Genomic DNA, 19,852 nt, shown 5'->3' with positions numbered 1-19,852 from the left:
ATAAAAGGGGTAGGAAGAAATGTATTTGTAAGGCCCTTTGAAAACCTTAAAACAATAGGAGACTTAAATAAGGAAGGCTGGTCCGGCAGACAAAGGAATGCCGTCAAGGCCGAAAGAGAACCTTTCACAGTCGCCAAAGCAAATCCTTGCTGAGCCAAAGAGTGCAAACTGCAGAATGTAGGACAAGCCAGCCTTCAAGGAGTCAATGGATTTCTCTCCACACCATGAGACAAACTTGGACCGCCTATAAGAATAGATAGACTTGGTGGATTGACGCCTGGCTGATAAAATGACATCCACCACGTCATGTGGGAGAGAAAAAGAATTTAGGTTGCCCCGTTCAATCTCCATGCATGAAGGTGTAAGGTCTGTATGTGGGGATGTAGAACCTGCCCCTGCGAGATGAGGTCTGCCCTGATAGGGAAACGGAGTGGAGGGCACGAGGAGAGGTGGAGAAGATCTGTGTACCACACCCTTCTTGGCCAATCCGGGGCGATCAATAGGACTTGGGCCCGGTTTTGGTGAATCTTCCTCAGAAACTGAGGAATCAAGGGTATGTGAGGAAAAGCGTAGTGAGTTGTGCGCCCCAACTAACGCGTCCCCCAAAGCTCCCTGAATTGGATACTGCAGAATAACGGACAGTGAGCGTTCTCGTGAGTGGCAAACAGGTCCACTTGATGAGTTCCCCACATCCGAAAGACGTGACGAGCTACCTCTGGATGAAACCTCCACTCGTGTTCGGCTGAGAACTACCGCATGAGACTGTCTGCACGTACGTTCAGAACTCCGGCCAGATGATTTGCCATCAGACAAATCTGATGGTCCTGAACCCAGGACCAGAGACGCAGAGCCTCCCTGCAAAGGCAACGCGATCCCACTCCTCCCTGCTTGTTCACATACCACATCGCGGTAGTGGTCTCCGTTAGGACTTGAACCGACTGACCACGAAGGGAAGGGAGGAAGGCCTTGAGTGCCAAAAGTATCGCCCACAACTCTAGAAAGTTGATATGAAGCAACCTTTCTTCTGGAGACCAAAGACCCTTGATCTCCAGATCCCCCAGATGAGCACCCCACCCTAGGGTGGATGCATCAGTTATTACCGTGGCCACAGATGGAGGCAGATGGAACGGCTTTCCTTGAGACAGATTGCCTTCCACGCTCCACCAAGACAGATCCGCCGCAACTTTTCTGGAGATCCTGACTGACTCCCTGAGATCTGCGTTGTGTGGATACCACTGCCTGCGGAGGCACCACTGGAGCGCCCTCATGTGCCAGCGTGCATGCTCGACCAACAGAATGCAGGAAGCGATCAGACCGAGCAGACAAAGGACCTTCAGGACTGGAACGACTGCTCCATTGTAAAATAAAGGAATCATTTCCTGTATGTCCTTTGTGGAAGAGGGAATGCCCGACACACAGTGGTATCCAGTACAGCACCTATGAACAGGTTGTGCTGGGAGGGCACAGGTGAGATTTGGGTACATTTATCGAAAAGCCCAATCTTTACAACAACTAAGTTGTGACTTGCAGATGATGGAGCACTTTCTCTGGCGACTCAGCTTTGATCAGCTAATCCTCCAGATAAGGGAATACTGGGATGTGCTGCCACCACAGCCATCACCTTGGTGAAGACTCGAGGAGCAGTAGTAAGACCAAACGGAAGGACTGCAAACTCGTAATGTTGCGACCCTACATTAAAACGGAGATACTTCCTGTGTGACTTCAGGATCGGTATATGTAAATGTAAATTGATACTTGTATAGCGCACTATTCACCCGCAAGGGTCTCAAGGCACTTGTACGAATACCGCTGTGGAACCCATCCTGGCTTTCCCTGTGAGGCGTCCACTCCTGGGCACCCCCAAGGTGGAGGCCAGGCATCCTTAGCGTTGTGGGGGCCGTTGTGGAGATTAAGCAAGTTATTGCCCAGAGTTGCAGAGTGGGACTCCATGATTGGAATAGGCACCGAGGCGAGAATTATCAGGTCCGTGTAATTTTTGAGCCCAAGACCCGCCGAGGGAGGGGAATTGAACCCTGGTCCCGGGCTAGACCTCTCCATCAGGGTCTGCCGCACTAACCATTAAGCCACACTTCTCCATCCATCCTGCAAGTCGATCGACACCATTGAGTCCTCTTACTGCAGCGCCTGAAGACCTGTGCAAGGGTGAGCATCTTGAACTTCTCCTGTTTCAGAAAGAGGTTCAACATCCTGAGGTCCAGGATTGGACAAAGCCTGCCATCCTTCTTGGGAATCCGGAAATACCGGAAGTAGCATTCCTGACCCCTTTCCTGCTCTGGGACCACCTCTATCGCACCTTTTCTCAATAATGCCAGAACTTCCTCCTGCAGGAGAAGAAGGTGGTCCAAAGTGCAAAATCCTTGACAAGGAGGGTAATTTGGGGGAAATTCCCAAAAGGGAAGAGCATACCCATTCCTACGAGATTGAGAACCCAAAGGTCTGATGTGCCCGATTCTCAATCTGGCAAAAATGAGTAAGCCGACCCCCTACAGGACCAACATGATCCGGAATGGCAGATCTAGGGCTGCTTTGCTGTGGTAGGATGGAGGTAAGAGGAGGAAGAGGAGGAGGAAGCTTTATGACCTCTAGGGCGGCCTCTGTTTCTACCCCTGTATGATTTGTACAATGAATTTTGCTGCTGCGGTTGCTTGTAAGAGCGAAAGGAAGATCTTCCAAATCCTCTGAACCTCTTACTATACTAAAAGATCCTCTGGACTGAAGATCTAAAGACCTATTGCCGCCTTACTGTCCATGAACCTTTCCAAGGCAGCATCCGCCTTCTTTCCAAACAGGCCAGAACCATCAAATGGAAGGTCTATTAAAGTAGCCTGCACATCAGGAGAAAATTCACACGTTTTCAGCCAAGCAGCCCTCCTAGTGGCAACAGCTGATCCCATGACCCTTGCCACAGAATCAGCTGTGTCCAAACCGCTCTGGATCACCTGGCGAGCAGCAGCCTGCGATTCCGCAAGAACCTCACTGAAGTTCTGCCTGTCTTCCTCCGGTATCTTTGGCACCAACTGCTTCCCAGAGTCCATCAAAGCGTGTATATAGCACCCTAAAAGGCACGTGGCACTTGTGGACTTGAGGGCCATGCTAGCCGAAGAGAAAACTTTTTTCGCAGATTGGTCCAGCTTCTTAAGACTCTTGTCACCAGGCACCTGAGGGAAAGCGCCAGTATATTTTTTGGAGCATGCCCCCTGAACCACCAAACTCTCTGGAGACGGATGTGATAAAAGGAAGTCCGGATCCCCAGGAGCCACCCTATAGCTCCTTGCAACAGCCCTTGATACTGCAGGTGACGAAAAGGGCTTACGCCACACTTCTAAAACAGGCTCTGTAATTGCCTCATTAAAAGGCAGCATCGGCTCCACCACTGAAGAGGGAGAATGGAGTACCTCCGTCAAAATGTTTGATTTAAACTCCGCAGTGGGCAGATTCAATTCTAAGAGTTCAGCTGCCTTTCTAATGACCATGCGATATGGTGCTACATCCTTCGAAGGGGAATCAGGAGCCGAGGAAAGCTCCCACTCCGGAGACAACTCCAAACCACTTGCTTCCTTAAAGTCATCGAAAAAAATCATCAGATTCTTGCAGCTCTCCCTCTTCCATCTCCTCCTCTCTATATCTCCGCTCCTCCTGAAGCCTTTGAGCCTCTCGCCTAAACCTCATTCTCGGAGGCGACGTCGGTGGAGCCACAAACGGCGCAGGCGTCGTGCTCGGAGCGGGAGGATCAGTCTGGAGCGTATGAGGCCGAGTCGAGACCGGAGCCGGTGAAGATGGAATCGGCGTCGATGACCTCGGCACCGAGAAATGCCAAGATGGAGCCGGTGCTGGCATAAAAGGCGCCGGTGCATATGTCTGAGGGACGCCCAGATTAAAGGCCATCGGACCCATGGGACCAGCCGGTGCTCCAGAGGGGTACATGGCTCTCGAGAAGACCCCATACATTGCATTTAAGTAATGCGTCGGGTCTTGTCCCGGGCCGGGAAATGGAGGGTATGGACCCACAGGCTGCTCCTTTCGAGGTACAGGAACCGGGTCAACCAGATCCTCGGGATGATGCTCCAGAGTCGCAGACACTTCAGGCAATGGAGCCTCTTCCTCCTCTCGAGGTGGAGTGTCGGCGCCAGGGAAGGATTCGATGCCGGAGACTGCTCCGGTGACTCCACAGGCGAGGGCTCACCTTCCGGATCCAGTGAAGGAGACATAATCCTTTTGATGTCGACGACCTGGAGACTTCGACTTTGGATCCGACTCTCTCGGAATGACGCGGAGACCCGTGCTTCCTCTTCTTATGCTTTTTCTTGGATCGAGAAGCATGCCCCGAAGCCGACCTCGACCGGGACTTCGAACTCTTCTTGTCTTTCATCTTCGCCACAAGAAGCTTCGCCTCTCTTTCTCGAAGTGCCTTGGGGTCCATCTTCTTACAACATGGACACCCTTGGACGTCATGGTCAGAAGACAGACACCATACACAATCTAAGTGCGGATCCGTTATGGACATCATCTTCCCGCACTCTCCACAGGGCTTGAACCCGGTTTTCTTCGAAGACATCTCGACAGGAAACAAGAAAACACTGAAAACAAGCAACAGTTACAGAGTAACAAACGAGCTACTGAGGATCCCTAGAAAACCGTTAGCGTCGATGACGCAGAACAAAGGGAACTGAGGCCATCAGGCCGACGGAGTCCTATTATGGAGTCAGTGGCGTCAGCGGAGCCGCGTGCGATGCCGTGCTTCTGTGACGTCTTCCACGTCGGCGTGAAGAGCTACAAAAGAATTTCGGAATGTTGCTGACGCAGGGGGATATTCACAAGGTGAGGAATCCACTGGCAGATGTATCAATCACAAATGGATGTTATACAGGAACTTACACCTTGGTGCAATCAGAGTGCTTACTTATATGTCTTTTAAAATGCCACCCTCTATAAATCACACATTGCAGCTACAGCACATTTTAACCGTGCTTTTGGAATATGAGCAATTCAAATGTTGGAACCCTTGTAAGACTCATATTGAATGGCCAACATCCAGTGAATCCTTGCGCTGCAACTTACTGGAATCTAAATCAATGTGCGTGACTTCCTTGCTTTTGGCTCGTTCTTGTTTTGGAAGATTGAAATCGCTTGCTTTTGTAGTCTAAACTCCAATACCAGAAAAAAGGCATTCATCAGTTAAGAGCTGTACACTGTCATACTGCAGAAAATCCCAAAAGAGATACAAATGTAATATAGATATGATCATCCCTCTGGCTCTTTCACCATGAGGTTTGTCATTTTCTAGGTTCAGCGCTCAATGCTCTGAACGCAGGATTCAAAAGCATGTGCCAAGATCACAACATGGGGAACATTGCAGATGTATTCACCCGCTTGATATTTCCAGCTCTCCTGCCACTTTGATCTCGGTCCTTTTAAAATTCCGCTGCCACTTCTGCTTCCCTTCACACATGGAGAGGCAGCTCTATGAAGTCATTGCCCCTGCTAAAACAACATTTGTTCAGAGGCGGCTCCTCGTGGGAGTGCTGCGGGGCGGGGCGGGGGAGGGACAGGGTGAGGGGTAGTAAACTCCTGCTTATGGCCGAACAGAGTTAAGTAAGTAAATAAATAAAACAAATGACATTGCGCATGCTGCAAAGCCAAATCGGCGATGCAGCGTGCAATGTAATTTGTTTTATTTATTAACTTAACTGTTCGGCCGTATGCCGGAGTTTTACTACCCCCTGCCCCTCCCCACCGCACACCCACGAGGGGCCGCCACTGCATTTGTTTCCACCCACACCCTCCTACTCTATGCTTCTTGTGCATTACTAGCATCAATATATATATATATATTTGTAGTGAACAAGGCGGACTTGTCCGTCGAAACGCGTCTGGTCGTTTGGAATAAACCTTTTCTATGATTTACATCCCACAGAGTCGGTGCCTGTTTCTTATCGTGACCAGGATTGGCATAATATTATATATATATAAACACTCGTTTAGTACCCATGTCCTGCATCTACTTATTGCCTCTACACAGGTACAGCAGTTTTTCTTAAAACAAGACACGCGATCTGATGCGGTTCCATTGTGAAACCCTATTGTAGACTGTATTGCTCCATAAGGAGAGTTGGCCTTCAGACCGAACACACTGGATTCATTCACATTAATACTGCACACCTTAGAAACAACCTAATGGAATAAGCACAGTGCGATGTAGTAAGACATGTTATTGCAGTACCAAGATCTCTCATAAATGTGATTTTAGACAACAGAAGCGATCACTGTTCACATTTACCATCTTTATTTGACTTGATGGGGCTGGTTGGAGCAGAGTTTATTTTCCTCCGGTCGTTGTCAATGCTCTTTGCCAGTTTGATTAGCGATGGGTGGCGTGTGAAGCTTTGTTTCCCACGAGAAGAAAAGAGATTTTTGGCACATTGCTCCTTTGGCGTTTTCAACTCTTCCGTCTTGACAGGTGAGTGTGTAGTGTTATCGACACATTTTATGTCTGTAACTAAAAAACAGAATTCTTTTAAGCATGTATCCCAAAATGTATGCAAGCAAAACAAGTTAGAGGTGAGATAAGAGAGGATGTGAATAGGAATTCTAGCAATAACTTTTTCACATCTGTAATCTCCAGATCTTTTCAGAAATCTTTAAGTACCTTATTCAACTGATGATTTCGTCCTCTAAATACAAATGTAGACAAAGAAAGGACGTCACCATTCAGGAAGTAAGTCATGCTTTGCCTAGCCCTTCATTGACGTCCAGTGAGCCACACTTACCAATCACTGACCCCGGTAGTTGTACTCATAACATACCATATTACTACTGACACACACACGTTTCCCAAGGTCAATAATTCTGTAAATCTACTGGGCCGGCAATTCACACCTGAACGTAAAAACATCACCACCCACCAGGGGACGTTAGCGTTCCTCAAGACCAGCAGCTCTGCTCTCATTTCTATGCTCCTCCCTCAAAAGAAGATACCACACAGAATGCAAGGCAATGTCCACAGACTGCTACATAGGAGGTACCTTTTGCAATAGTTATCTTGGCTCTATTTCACCAATAAAGAACAGGTTTTGACTAACGCATTATAAACTAGAAACTACTCATGTAGAATGGAAATACAAATAAAGTCAATAAAGCTTGAATATGTAAAACACATTTTCCCGACACATATCAGCAAAATATCACAACAGTATAAAAAAAACACCAGAAAAAAATTACGTACCTTCAATGTGAGTTGATGTGTCAGGTCCTGTCCATTTAAATGCTGGTTTTCGACCTTTTTCTTCAGTAACATGAACCTTCTTGATGAGATCAAGGCTACTGAGAACATTTGCTATGTCGTAGAGCCTCCTAATTTTAGCTACAACAAAAAGATACAGGACATTACATACCATTATCTTGCTAAATATCTACTTAGGAGAAAACAAATAAAATTACTACACGTGCCTTTAAAAAATAATTGTATCCCACAGGCACAGTGTAGGAAGCTGGCTCACTATATAGTGCACTAAAATGTAGTTCACTGATGAGTCAAATTAGTATATAAAGGCAACAGTAGATAATAATTACGCTCTATTTGTCGTAATGTGTGCAAGCAGTTGTACTCACAAAGGCAATAAATGAGACACACTCAAATCCGATCTCTATCTACAAAATAACACTGATTTTAATATACCTTTTCAGACCAAGAACTTCGTTCTACAGCAAGTACTTTGAAATGTGAATTTTTAAAGTTCGCATAATAAATCACTTTTGTGTGCAATTACACACCATTGAAGTCAATGGGAGAAAATAGAAAATTGCATATACAATCATATATTTGGATTTCAAGGTTCACCTTCAGGATTTAGATAAGTAGAAAGGGCAGGTCCGCTGTTCCGCCGGCAGATTCTCAGTAGCGTCCCCGACTCGGCCAGGAGAAGGATGTTGAATTTGCTGGTAGCAGGTACTCTACAAAGGGGGCCCCATGAAAACACACTGCACAAGGGGACTAGAAGTTAAGTCTGAAGAGTCCCATTCGAGGGAGCAGGTTGCAAGTGCCTCAGGACCACGGGAGCACAGCTGTTTCATCAATACCCAGGCTGGCTGCAGAGCAAATCGGTCAACCGGGTGGCATGCTTCAATATGTCTTCGTGGTCAGCAGCAGGCATGTTGCAGGGACGACTAGGGACAGCAGGGCCACTCAGAGTGGATTTCAGGGGTATCGAAGTCCCGCAACGTGTGCTTGCTTCCTGGGCAGATGGCATACGAAATGGACTTTTAGTCTCCTTTTATGTTTCAGGCAGTCGGGTGCCCCGTGTATTGGTGTGGCACAGTTCTGGTATGTCCTGGTGTTTTTAAACTTGGTTCTGAGACAGATCTGATGCACCACTTTTTGCTTGGATGCTGCGTGGAGTCGCTGGGAAGCAGAAAATCGGTAAACCGAACTCAGTGCCTGCAGATTGCAAGGGAGTACTTACTCTACCCAAGGGAGTTCTCTGGCGATTAGTGAAGGGCTGGGGGTGCTCTGAGCCCTCACAGCAACAGCAGTACGAGACAGCATAGCACAACTGTCTAGTTCTTGAAGCAGCAGGCAGGGTTTCGCCCCCCACACTTGTGCAGCAGGTCTTCTGTTAGCGTGTCAGCCTCACTTTTTTATCCTTATCTTCCCTGTGTCCATTGAATCTAAAAGTTAAACGTCTAGGGATGCCACCTAAATACCAAATTTAGGGGTGTTACGGGGGGATGGGGGATGACAGGTAGTAGCCAATGGGCTACCTACCTTTCAGGTGTCCACAGCCTTTAAGTGGCCACTACCTGTGGGAAGAGGCACTATCCTGCCCATGATTGTCTAATTCACTATCAACCCAAGATAGAGGAGAGTGAGAAGTGGGCTCCACATCACCTGCCCCACCTCAGGGTTGGCGCTGGCTGAATAGGCACCACACTCCTAATTTCATTAATTTCCCCGCATGTCCTCCCGCCCACATGTGGAGCAGGACAGGAGGGTTGGCACCCTCCTCTAGCTGGAGCTGCCTGGGATGCATTTAAAAGGTGGCAGCACCTTTAAAGCTTCCTGCCTTGGTAGGTCACCCGGGGGGGGGGGGGGGGGGGGGGGGGGCACCTCTGGACAGAGCAGGATTTGTTTCTGACCCCTGAGAACGCTAGCTCTCATCCCATGAGGTCAGATACATGTCTGGTAGTGGCAGGCTGACTAAAACTAGTCACAGCAGATCACACAAGTGTTTGGTAGGTTTACAGGGGACCCTCTAAAGGCTCTCTTGTGTGTATTTATTAATACATCTGACACTGGGATCAGTAGGGTACAGTGAAGCCATCATGGAGCTAGGAAACTCGTGATGACAAGTATCCAGCCCCTGTACTCTTGTTGGCTTCCCTGTGCATTTACAATACTCAGGAATGGACTTAGATATTATAGGGTCCTATCGGCTCATGCAAATATGTCCACACGTGGGGTATAGTGCACCCTGCCATAGAGCGGTAAGGCCTGCACTAGGGATGACTTAACTATACCTCATGCAGTGTATGGGAGCTTAGCACACAGGGTTGTGTGCCATATCAACTTTTCAATTTTCTCTGCACCTAGACACGCAGCCTGCAATGGCAATTTGCTTGGTCTTGGTGAGTGGTCCCTAGGGTGGCACAAAACATGCTGCAGCCCTAGTAGACCCTCTTCAGTTCCAATGTCCCCAGTAACCAGGGGTACCATTTACTAGGGACCTATAGGAGTTGCTGAAGTTGTGCCAATTGTGGGATAGTTTTAGGGAAAGAACACTGGTACTGGGAACCTGGTTAGCAGGGACCCAGTATGCCCCAGTCAAAGTTGCATCAAAAACCAGGCAGAGTGTGTGGGGGAGTGAGGAGGTAGTGCAACAAGAGCTCAGTTTTCCACACACAGTGGTATAACAGTGACTTAGCATTTGGCCAGTTGCCTTTTCTATTAAATATTGTGCATACATATTGTGCAATTTTTTACACAATGAAGAGTAATCTCAAGTAGAGGTTGGGTCCATGGCGAGGACTGCACTACAAAAAAAAGGATATGGAAATGGGAGTGTCATTAAAGCAACATAGAAAGCCTTCCTGCCCTTTCTTTGCCACAAGGTCTGGGTTGATCTCTTGCTCCACATACCATTGGCCTCTTTTGCTCCTGGAATTCAGAAAACCACTAAGGATTCTCATGTACCTAATCCTTTATGACACCGTCAACTGCGCTCACAGACGAGATGTCTGAACAGAAGATTTCTGTTGTCTTACACTTCATTATTTTCTCTTGCTATAGATGTACACCTGCTCCACTGCTGACCAAACTATGGTTTTATATGATCACTTTTGAAAATGTCCATATGGTGCTTTAATCAGCATGTAGTAGAAGGAATCATTTGTGCTATGACATTCTAGGCCTGTAGTATATAAATAACCTCAATAATAAAATATTTGAGCAGCCAGGTCCAGCCAAACTAAACAAAGGCTTTTGTTATCCAAGTACATTTTACAACTGTTCCTTAAAATAGACCCTGTTGGTGGGCGGAGGAACCACACTGCAAAAACAAAGTGGCAGAGATCAAGCCAGTAATAGTTTAATAAAACAAACGCAACTGGCTCAATTAACAGCCTGCCTTAAGTAACAGATATATGGAGAAAACAGTATTTTTTAATAGCTCTGAGCATAAATTAAGGTTTAGATATATGCATTGTTTTAATGTTTATTGTACTTTAGCATGTAATAATTGTCTTCTAGAATGGACTTTCAAGTGCCATTTGTATGGTGCTACATCTACTGATGGATTGAGGAACTTCGAGACTCCCTGGTGGTACCTCATAAGGAAAAGTAGTACAGAGCCTAACTACTCCTGCCAAAATGACACATCCTACTGTCACCCTCTAATGGTTTCTATAAGGCAGTCTTAACTGGATCCCATACATCATGTAATTGTTTGCACTTATCCAACATTAGAGGCGATCCGTTGACAAAATTTTTTACTTGTACAGCACTCCAGTCAAAACTTCTTGAGATGGGATCTGATGGGTTGGAGCCCATTTCTACAGCGAGTGATCCTCCCAAACGTCTAACGTTGTTAAGCTTCTACTCTACAAATTTCCGTGGGCAAGGGTTGTTGCCGGATATAATCTGGAGAGGACAGCAATGCCGGAGAATCTTTGGTTAGCAAAGAGCATATCACAGTAAGGCAACCTGAAGAAAAAAACTAAAGAAACCCTCTCCTTCTAAGGGGACAAACTGTACTGTTTACCATATTCTTTCTAGATTCACAAGTAGTAAAGGTTCTCAAATGAAGCCAGCTTGGAATAAAGGAAGAGAAGCATAGTGGAGAAGAAAAGGATATTTAACTGCAACATTTACTTGCTTTTAAACCTTAAAGCAATACCACATGGTTGTGATTTTGTTTCACTAGATAACACTTCATCATTGAGGGAAATGCAATGAGTAACAAATGATTATGAGCACCTCGAAAGAGCTCCACCTACTTTTAAACTTGCTTTTATCCAGATCTTCTACCTGGTCCTCACCAATCAGAATTTTAGCAGCAATCTCAAGACTCACAATTTGAGGCTTCGACACAAGAAAGAGCATCACAAACTTCTGACTCATTACTCGCAGAGACTTATCTTTCCTACCGTTGACAGATGCTGTAAGAGAGAAGATGGATACAGTAAGAATTTCAGTCCAATCGAAGCGATCATAAACTTACTAATCAAATGTGTGGATTCTATTTTTTATGCTGAAGAAAGAAGCTAGAGATAGAAATGGTTACTACTTGAGGCAAGACCATAAGCATATAAAATAAGAAAGCCTGTAGTCCCTAGTTTCGAATAGAAAAAACTAAATCTGGAATGTGTTTTAATAGTTTTTTGCATCCAACAAGTCATTCTCATGTGCCTAGAGCCAAGTCTAATATTCCCTGTACAGATTGACAAGAATATGTTTGCATTACCATTTACTCATAATTTCGAAATGTATGCACTTGAAAACGAAGCCTCAAAAGGTGCCAGTTTCTTTTCTGCGTACCGCTATCTTTTATCATCCTAAATGTTGTAATGCTCTAAAATATAACAAATCTTGACAGATAAACCCACATATACAAGTACCTGCTTTAAACTCCATTCCAGGCAGTTCAACAAAACACATATCCGAATGCACAGCTGCTGGTGGTGTTGCCACAGTCTCCTTGTTTTTATATTCAGCGATATCAAACTCTCGGTCAAAGTCTCTCCTTTTGATGACCAGGATTTGCTCAGCATATTTATTCTCTTCGCCGGCTCTTTTCAGTGCTCCAAAGGTTTTGATGAGGTTGTGACGTCCATGCCAGGTATACCGGTTCTTAGCAAGGCGGCTGACCATGTGCAAGCTCTCAAGCACGTTCACTATGTCATAGATGCGCCTGCGCTCCACACCTACAAAGAATGAGTTCATTAGTATTGCAGAATGGATTTTGCAATTCTTTCTTTGCTATGTAAAGTATAGTTTAAATTTGGTGACTTACTGGAGAGCATGGTGCAGTAGAGCTAAATCATTATTACAGGCTGACAAAACTACATTCTCCAAAGCTGCCTCAGCTTATTCTGAAACAGACTTCTGTGCATCATTTCTAGTCCATGTCTGTCATGTTTCACATGGAGGACACTAGCAGGGGAAATCATGAACAGAGGCCCATCCTTAACAGAATAGGGCACCTGCCACTTTGGCTCAGGGGTCCTGTTGCAGTTGCACAACCAGTTCAGGGGTTACTGTTAGTGGAGCCTCCACTTCTACATGGGGTGGCGGAACTGTGGGTTTGGTGGATGGGAGCACCGCAACTTTATGATGTTCCTTGCATTCCGTTAAACTCTACATAAGGCTCTTAGACTCTGAAGTGGTGGAGGAATAACCAAGGAAATAAAATCAGGTCTTTTTCCAAGCTATTGGTTTTATATCTAGTCCAGTGTGAAATCAGTAATTATAAGAAATCCTACGCAGAGTCTGCTTCTGGCAAAACAATTACTGTATCCCCTGCGGAGCAGATGTGTGCAATGCTGTAAGAAATCCATGGTAAAAGGACCCCCGCAGCACTGTAACACCTAGGAGTAGCCACAGCAAATACAGAAAGTCCAGCTTTGCTTGGTGAGGCAGGTCATAACAGGCAGCATAACATTCAATATATACTTTTTGTTACGGAGGGAAAAAAGAACTGCTGGAGTAGGGTAAAGTGGTAGTCTCTGTAAATAGAGGCAAAACGACAGAAGTCTGAGATGCTAATCACTACAGCTAAGAAGGGAGAGTGGGATTGTCTTCTACTACATGAACTACCCCTGGAACTTAACCCAATAGTCAATTAAAGTTGAAGTAAACTGAGATACTCTCCTTTATTCTTTCATACTGGTAACAGGTTTCTAACAAGGTAAGATAACATTAGCAATGCGAGGCCTAAACCCAAACTGTTTGTTCTCTATGAACCTCATATGTTCGCAAGAAACCTCAAAACCTGGCTCTTCGACAGACCCCCTCCTTGATGGAATGGAATTTGCCCCCCCCCCCCCCCCTACCCACCCCTGGCGCCTTGAGACCCTTACGGGTGAGTAGTTGCGCTTTAACAAACTCCTGATTGATTGATATGTAGACCCACAGTACACAAAACATGACCTTTATGTCCATTTTGATACTAGCAGTTTGTAAGGACAAAAGCTTCATTTGTGAGCAAAAGTTCCTACTAACTGGTATATAAAAACTCTTCACCTAATAACAAACCAAGAGCCACAAACATGGTCAACATGTGCAGACACGTACTTAACTCTTCCGCAACTTCATCGAGACAAATGTCATTGTTCACGGCTGGATTTGGAAAATTGGGATAACGTGCTAAGAATTTATGACACAGCAGTCCTAAGCTTTTGTCTTTCCGGCTCGGCTGGGATTTTTCATTCTCATCTCCTGAATATTGCTCCTGCAAGAAGGAAAATATGGCTATTACAAAATTAAGTGAAGTCAGATCTACGGATAAAGTTGCATCCTCGGTTAACACTTGCTCAAGACGGAGACATGAAGTCAGTGTAACAGATTATGTTGGACTCTCTGTAGTTGAAAATCGGTTGTCTTACACAGTATTGTTTGTAACATGTTTTTATATGGTGCATGTTGCCAGTACCTTGACGCTTGGCATTTCTTATTCCACAACTTTCTTTTGTGGATTTGACCAATGAGGGTGGTCTGTGAAGTGAATTTGACAACCATCAAAGGCTCAAATGTCTTTTTGTACTATGTTTGGAGAGGCTACCTGTTTCCACCTTTGAGCTCTGAAGGGGGCTGGGGGAGGGGGTTGAGGGAGGGGGGGGGGGGCTTAAATGTAAGATATTGGTTGTCTATGAAGGTTCTGTCAGGGTAGGGGTATGGGTCATATAACCCTCCACTTGATATCGGTTTGCTGTGTTTGTGCTGTTTGTAGCCTTGAGATATTAGCTGAACTCTTTATCAAAGGCAGTATTTCTGCATTTAGGGTCTTAATGGGTGCATGCTATGGCAATTGCTATGAGGTGATTGAGGCCATGGCATGTTCCCTTCAGCTCTGGACTGATCTGTTTGCTCTGAACTTGTTCAGTGGCTCTTTTTATTAGTACCTTTAATATTTTTGGGTGGCCCTTTTTACTATATTGCATGAACCGCCTGTTCAGAGTAAAGATGCCCATGTTTCTTTGAACTGGTGCTTACCTTTACAAAGTAGGCATGCAACATACATAATAAAGTTGCCATAATGCTACAGGACATCTATGTTGTTTTTACTTCATAAGAGTCAGTTTATATATGAATAGAAATGTTGAAATCTATTTGGACTGGCAACTCTACAGACATCGGGAGAGGAGTGAAATGATGGACAGGCTAATCTGTACTTGAGAAGGCAGTGTAGAGAAAGCCAGCACATAAGTGTGGATAGTCAACGATCCCTAGGCCTGCTGAAGGATCTATGGGCAGCATCACATAGAGGCAAGAGAGCTGTGGCACAGGTCATACAGAGGTAGGGCCTCCAGACGTCACCAAAGCTGTGCAGACAAGTGGTGGTTGTATCGGGTGCTTGGAGCGAGTATTGACGTGTGAGGATGCCAAGTGGTCATGTGACATGTCCGAACAGCTGCCCCGCCCATCAAGTAATCCAGAATAAAGGGCGATTATCAGATTTGGCATAGCAAAGCCCACATCACCTTCTCCAATTGGTACATGTACACAAGGCCAGCAATGGGTATTGTTACTACACTTCACATTCACAGCAAGAGTGAGGTCAGGTTAGGCAATACCAGTTCCAAATAAAGTTTTATGGCAGATGTAGCAAAGCTGCCCATTTTTACCATTAATCATTGCCATTGCTAGTGAACCTTTAGTGAATCTTAGCCAAATATGGAACCGTGAAAGGAGGAATAATCTTACCAGGAAGGCCACAAATCATTTCATTAGATGCAGATGTTGTTCTTAATTAATTTAAATGACGTTAAACCCAGATTGGCTCCCACAAGTAGAATCCTAAATAAACTTGGGTAGATGCCAGAACTAAAGGTAAATTGGAAAAAGTTGTGCACGCCCCACATGAAAAAAAAGCCGGACTTATGCACACAAAGGGCCGGATTACGACTTTGGCGGTGCAGCACCAGGTCGTCCTGTCGCCGCATCGCCAAAAACTGCCTGCCAGATCAGGTGCTGCCTCCTGTCTGGCAGGATTATCGCATTCCTATGGCGGTGTCTCTAATAATGGGCACAGCAATGGAACACCAAAAACAGTTTCTGCACAGCATGGACTTTGAAACCTATGCCATGCAGGAACTGGAGGGCATGCACACATGAGGGCCCATTTTGTGCCCCCCTCCATGCATCCCCATGCAGAGAGGGCACAGGAGCTCTGCAGGCCCCCCTTGTTTCCTCTACACCGCCAGCAGAGAGGAAACTCATAATGTACTTGGGGGGAGGGGGGGTGATCCCACTGGCCAACTCATAATAGGGTGGTCGGGAGACCAGAACCGCTGCGAGTCTGGCGGTCTATGGACCGCCAGACTCGAAATCGAGGCCAGAGTCTTCACTCCTGTTGCCACTACTGACAAAACTGGTCTGGCAAAATTGATGGCACTACCTAGTGTGCTGTTCCACTGCTAATTGGTGTACTTAATTTATGGATTCCTTACTGAGGCAACAGAAGTATTCCTAAATGAGCTGCGAGGGAGCTTTATTAGGGAAATAGGCAGAGAATGGACCAATGAAGATTACTGACTGAACATCAACTCATCTCTTCTAAATGGAGACAAAATCATATCAAGAATCTTAACAGGCTTCAGCGAGTGCTAGGGAGTAGTATTCATTAGGATCAGCTAGGTTTCATCTGGAAAATTAAATTGAGGGGCCGGTGGGCGGGGGAGGGCTCAATAAAGCAGCTTTTTGCCTCGTCTAGATAGAGCCATAGTAACATTACAACCTCTTTTGATTGTAGCATAGAAAGTCTTTGACATGGTCAATTTGGACTTTCTTTGGTTGTTGTAGAACATAGTATGGTATGGCATGACCTGTCATGGTATGGTGACCTGCAATCATATCCTAGGTTATGGTTTGTCATTTTATAGTATGGTATTACCCTCCATTGTATGGTATGATATAGTATGGCATGGTCTATGATAGTATAGTAAGGTATGGCCTGTCAATGTACAGTATGGTATGGGACGCCACTGTACAATATAGTATGACTTCGCTTGTCATTGTATAATATGATATGGCCTGTCATTGTATAGTACGGTATGTTAATCTTTGTTACAATGTAAACATAGCTACAGTAGGAAGAGAAAAATGAGCAGCTAAAGAAGCAAAAAGGGAGCTTTACAATGTTATTTTGCAAGCTGGAATGTTCTGTCCAAACTGTAATTATGCAAACAAACCATTTAAAACACACTACTTTATGCAAAAAACATTATAATCATGCTTAAGACATTCTATAGGTCACGTAACACGTACCAAAGAATCGACTTTGTTGCAAACTAAACAAGTGATAACGTCATTGTGAAAAGCCAATAATGTATTTTTAAACCATTGTAAAAAACGTTGTCAACAACCTGTGGCCTGGTGGTTTTACTCTATACAAAAGAGCATGATGAGAGGATTAAAAGTAACCCAAAATAAACATAGGAAACGCGCAAATAAAGCAATAGCTCGGAGCAAAACTAGGAGCAAGACAACCTAAAAACACACGTACTCTTATGAAGTGCTGCAAGTAGAAGAAAACCAATTACCTCAATACCAGCACGAGCAACGGAAGGAACTAATCAAAAAGAATCAATCAGTACTTGATCTACCGAAGGATGAAACAAGCAAACAGAAACTAAAAGGGACAGACGTGGACCAATCAGGAGTCAACGAAATAAGAGAGCCAAAGCAGCCAAAGAATAATTTGCAAATGTGGGTTCCAAGTCTTCTTTTAGTTAACAGAATGTCTCACACCCAACACTGCATGCGCAGTCTTAGGTGAGACCTAAAAAAGTAGTTTAACAAATAAGGTTATATGTATTCCAACACTTAACAACGTAAAGCCAAGTTAATTTATTTCAAAACACATAACCTAGGAGTTATAAATTCATCAATTACTAAGAAACTGCTTATCTCAAGTAAAAGAACATTCAGCAAAGGGCCAGATAAAGGGGGTCCTGCAATAACCAATTTTAAAGTTTAACATTGAGTATCAAAGTTACATTTCGAATTTTAGAGAAATATAATTTATTTAAAATTAATGTATGGAGTGGCTAATCTTCCCACTTTCTGCACATGGGCTTATATTGAAGTTCAAAAACCCAAATTCATTTTTAAAAATTAGGTGGAAGTTCATTAGAGATATCACCCATATATAAAGAAATATTTGAAATTGACCCATATTCATGCGCTGACACACATGCGATCCAACCATTTATTCCCGTCGCTCCAGCTCTCTATGAAAGAAAATACAAATAATTATGGATCTGTTGGATGATCATTAAATCCTTTTAAGAAACAAATTCAATTAAATGTTAAAAGATCCTTCTTTGTTTACTGTCAAATTAAAACCATGATTGGAGCAAGGGAAATTTAGACTGAATGAATGAAACCTGTGCATCTGTTCTTTGAAGACCTATATGAATCTGAATATCCAGAAAAAAATGTATATCCCAGTTTTAATCTAAAATTCAAGAATCGAAAGCAACAAGAGCATCTCCATGGGAAAAGAGACCTACAAATTGGGTGCACTAAAAAAAAAAGTCATCTATTAATTCCATTTCGCAGATGCCGTTACTTGGAATCATTTTACTGCAGTAAAATACAGGAGTATTCTTCAAATTAATTATTGATCCCTACATGACACCATTAACAAAATAATATCATCAAGATATTCACACAAAACAACAACCACTGTCTACATAAAAAATGTCAGCACTATGATGTGGCCTCTGTAATAAATCTATTTAACTTAGTTGCGTAATTTCCTCCTGGTACATAAGTAATGATACAGATAGCTTAACGTCGTCTTCCTGGATTCTACAAGCTTGCTGGCAACAATATGGTAATAAACCAGAAAAAACACCCATCACTGATTCAGTTTCCAAAGTTTAGCTGAAACAAAAAAAGGGTGGGGACAAAAAATTCTAAACTGAACAGTGTGAACTAACACACAAATGGGGCTAAGAATGAGCGGACTCATTACAGATAGAAGGGAGGTTGATATGAGGTCAAACACAAGCTATCAAATTGAATACACAGTTCAGCTTGAAAAACATATGAAGCTACTCTCAAGCATACTACACCATGAGAAGTACTCCCCGCTGAAATATATTAAATAAACACATAAATATAACGTTTTACTAACGTACAAGCGCGTCTTTCAACTCATGGGTTCCACTTCCTGTGGTCAGCTGGTCTCTCTGCTGCTCTCGGTTTCGTATCTCAGGACTAGCAGCGCTGATTAGCATTTTTAGGTTCGCTGTTGGCGTCCATGGCTCCCCAGATGGGACTTCTTTTGGTTTCGTTGGAGTCACCAGTGATCCCGATTCAGGTTGGATTTCTCCCAGTACAAGGTGTGAGGTACATAACTGCTTCCGTGGAGTCTTCAGTACTCCTTGATGAGGCTCAAAAAAGGTATTCTCCTGGGAGGAACAGTGAATGACATTTCATTAGGTCAAAACGTTAACATGGCATTTATTTAGGATGGAGGGTCAGGACTTAAAAATATAATTATGTCAGAATTAAATGCAGTGGTGCACTGGGTATTCTCATTACTAAAAACATGCAAGATATCTAGTCATTGCTTCAGGTGAATTAATTTCAGAGCATACTGATGACCGATTATAAAATATTCCAGGAGAATTTAGTGTTTATGACGTCCTTCTGGGTACTTTGCAACATATGGTATGAGTGTGTAAAAATCGGCACTTTCTGAAGGGAGGGGCCATGCACGGAAAGGATGAGGACTTCGTTCTTGTTTCATCAATCAACACAGATGGCCATCTTCGGCCATATTACATTTACCGGTTTCACAAACTAACAGTGGTGAGCTTGCCTGGTCGAAAGGTAACCAAGAAATGACATACATCCCCATAGTTTGGAACTCAAGCAATGAACCTAAGTACATATGAGAAAACAGATTTTAAGAGTATATATATTCTCATACATGAGGGTGCCTGGTCTTAATTGAATCTTCGTTGTACCAATAACGTTTAAAATAGGAAAGATTATTGACTAGGCTCAATACTACTGGAATGATGAATATCTGAGACATTTTCCACATATTTATCGATGCCCCATTTGCCACAGAATCCACCGTCTCCTGCACAACAGCATATTGTAACA

The 19,852-nt window shown here is 44.3% G+C and overlaps 1 protein-coding gene across 2 annotated transcripts in view; it reads right to left on the bottom strand.

The window, feature by feature from the left end:
• E2F8 (E2F transcription factor 8) overlaps positions 1 to 19,852 on the bottom strand; it is a 77,035-nt gene that overhangs the window by 39,484 nt on the left and 17,699 nt on the right. For both annotated transcript variants that reach the window (XM_086959520.1, XM_086959522.1), the window contains exons 3-8: positions 18,877 to 19,149; positions 13,805 to 13,961; positions 12,130 to 12,435; positions 11,509 to 11,670; positions 7,244 to 7,381; positions 6,299 to 6,517 (exon numbers count right to left, since the gene is read on the bottom strand). In XM_086959520.1, coding sequence (XP_086815646.1) covers positions 6,299 to 6,517; positions 7,244 to 7,381; positions 11,509 to 11,670; positions 12,130 to 12,435; positions 13,805 to 13,961; positions 18,877 to 19,149 — 1,255 coding nt within the window. The remainder of the gene's footprint in view (positions 1 to 6,298; positions 6,518 to 7,243; positions 7,382 to 11,508; positions 11,671 to 12,129; positions 12,436 to 13,804; positions 13,962 to 18,876; positions 19,150 to 19,852) is intronic.

The sequence above is a fragment of the Lissotriton vulgaris genome, chromosome 2_2, assembly GCF_964263255.1.
Source record: "Lissotriton vulgaris chromosome 2_2, aLisVul1.2, whole genome shotgun sequence".
NCBI classification, from domain to species: Eukaryota; Metazoa; Chordata; class Amphibia; order Caudata; family Salamandridae; genus Lissotriton; species Lissotriton vulgaris.
This window is presented reverse-complemented; position numbering and strand designations above follow the sequence as displayed.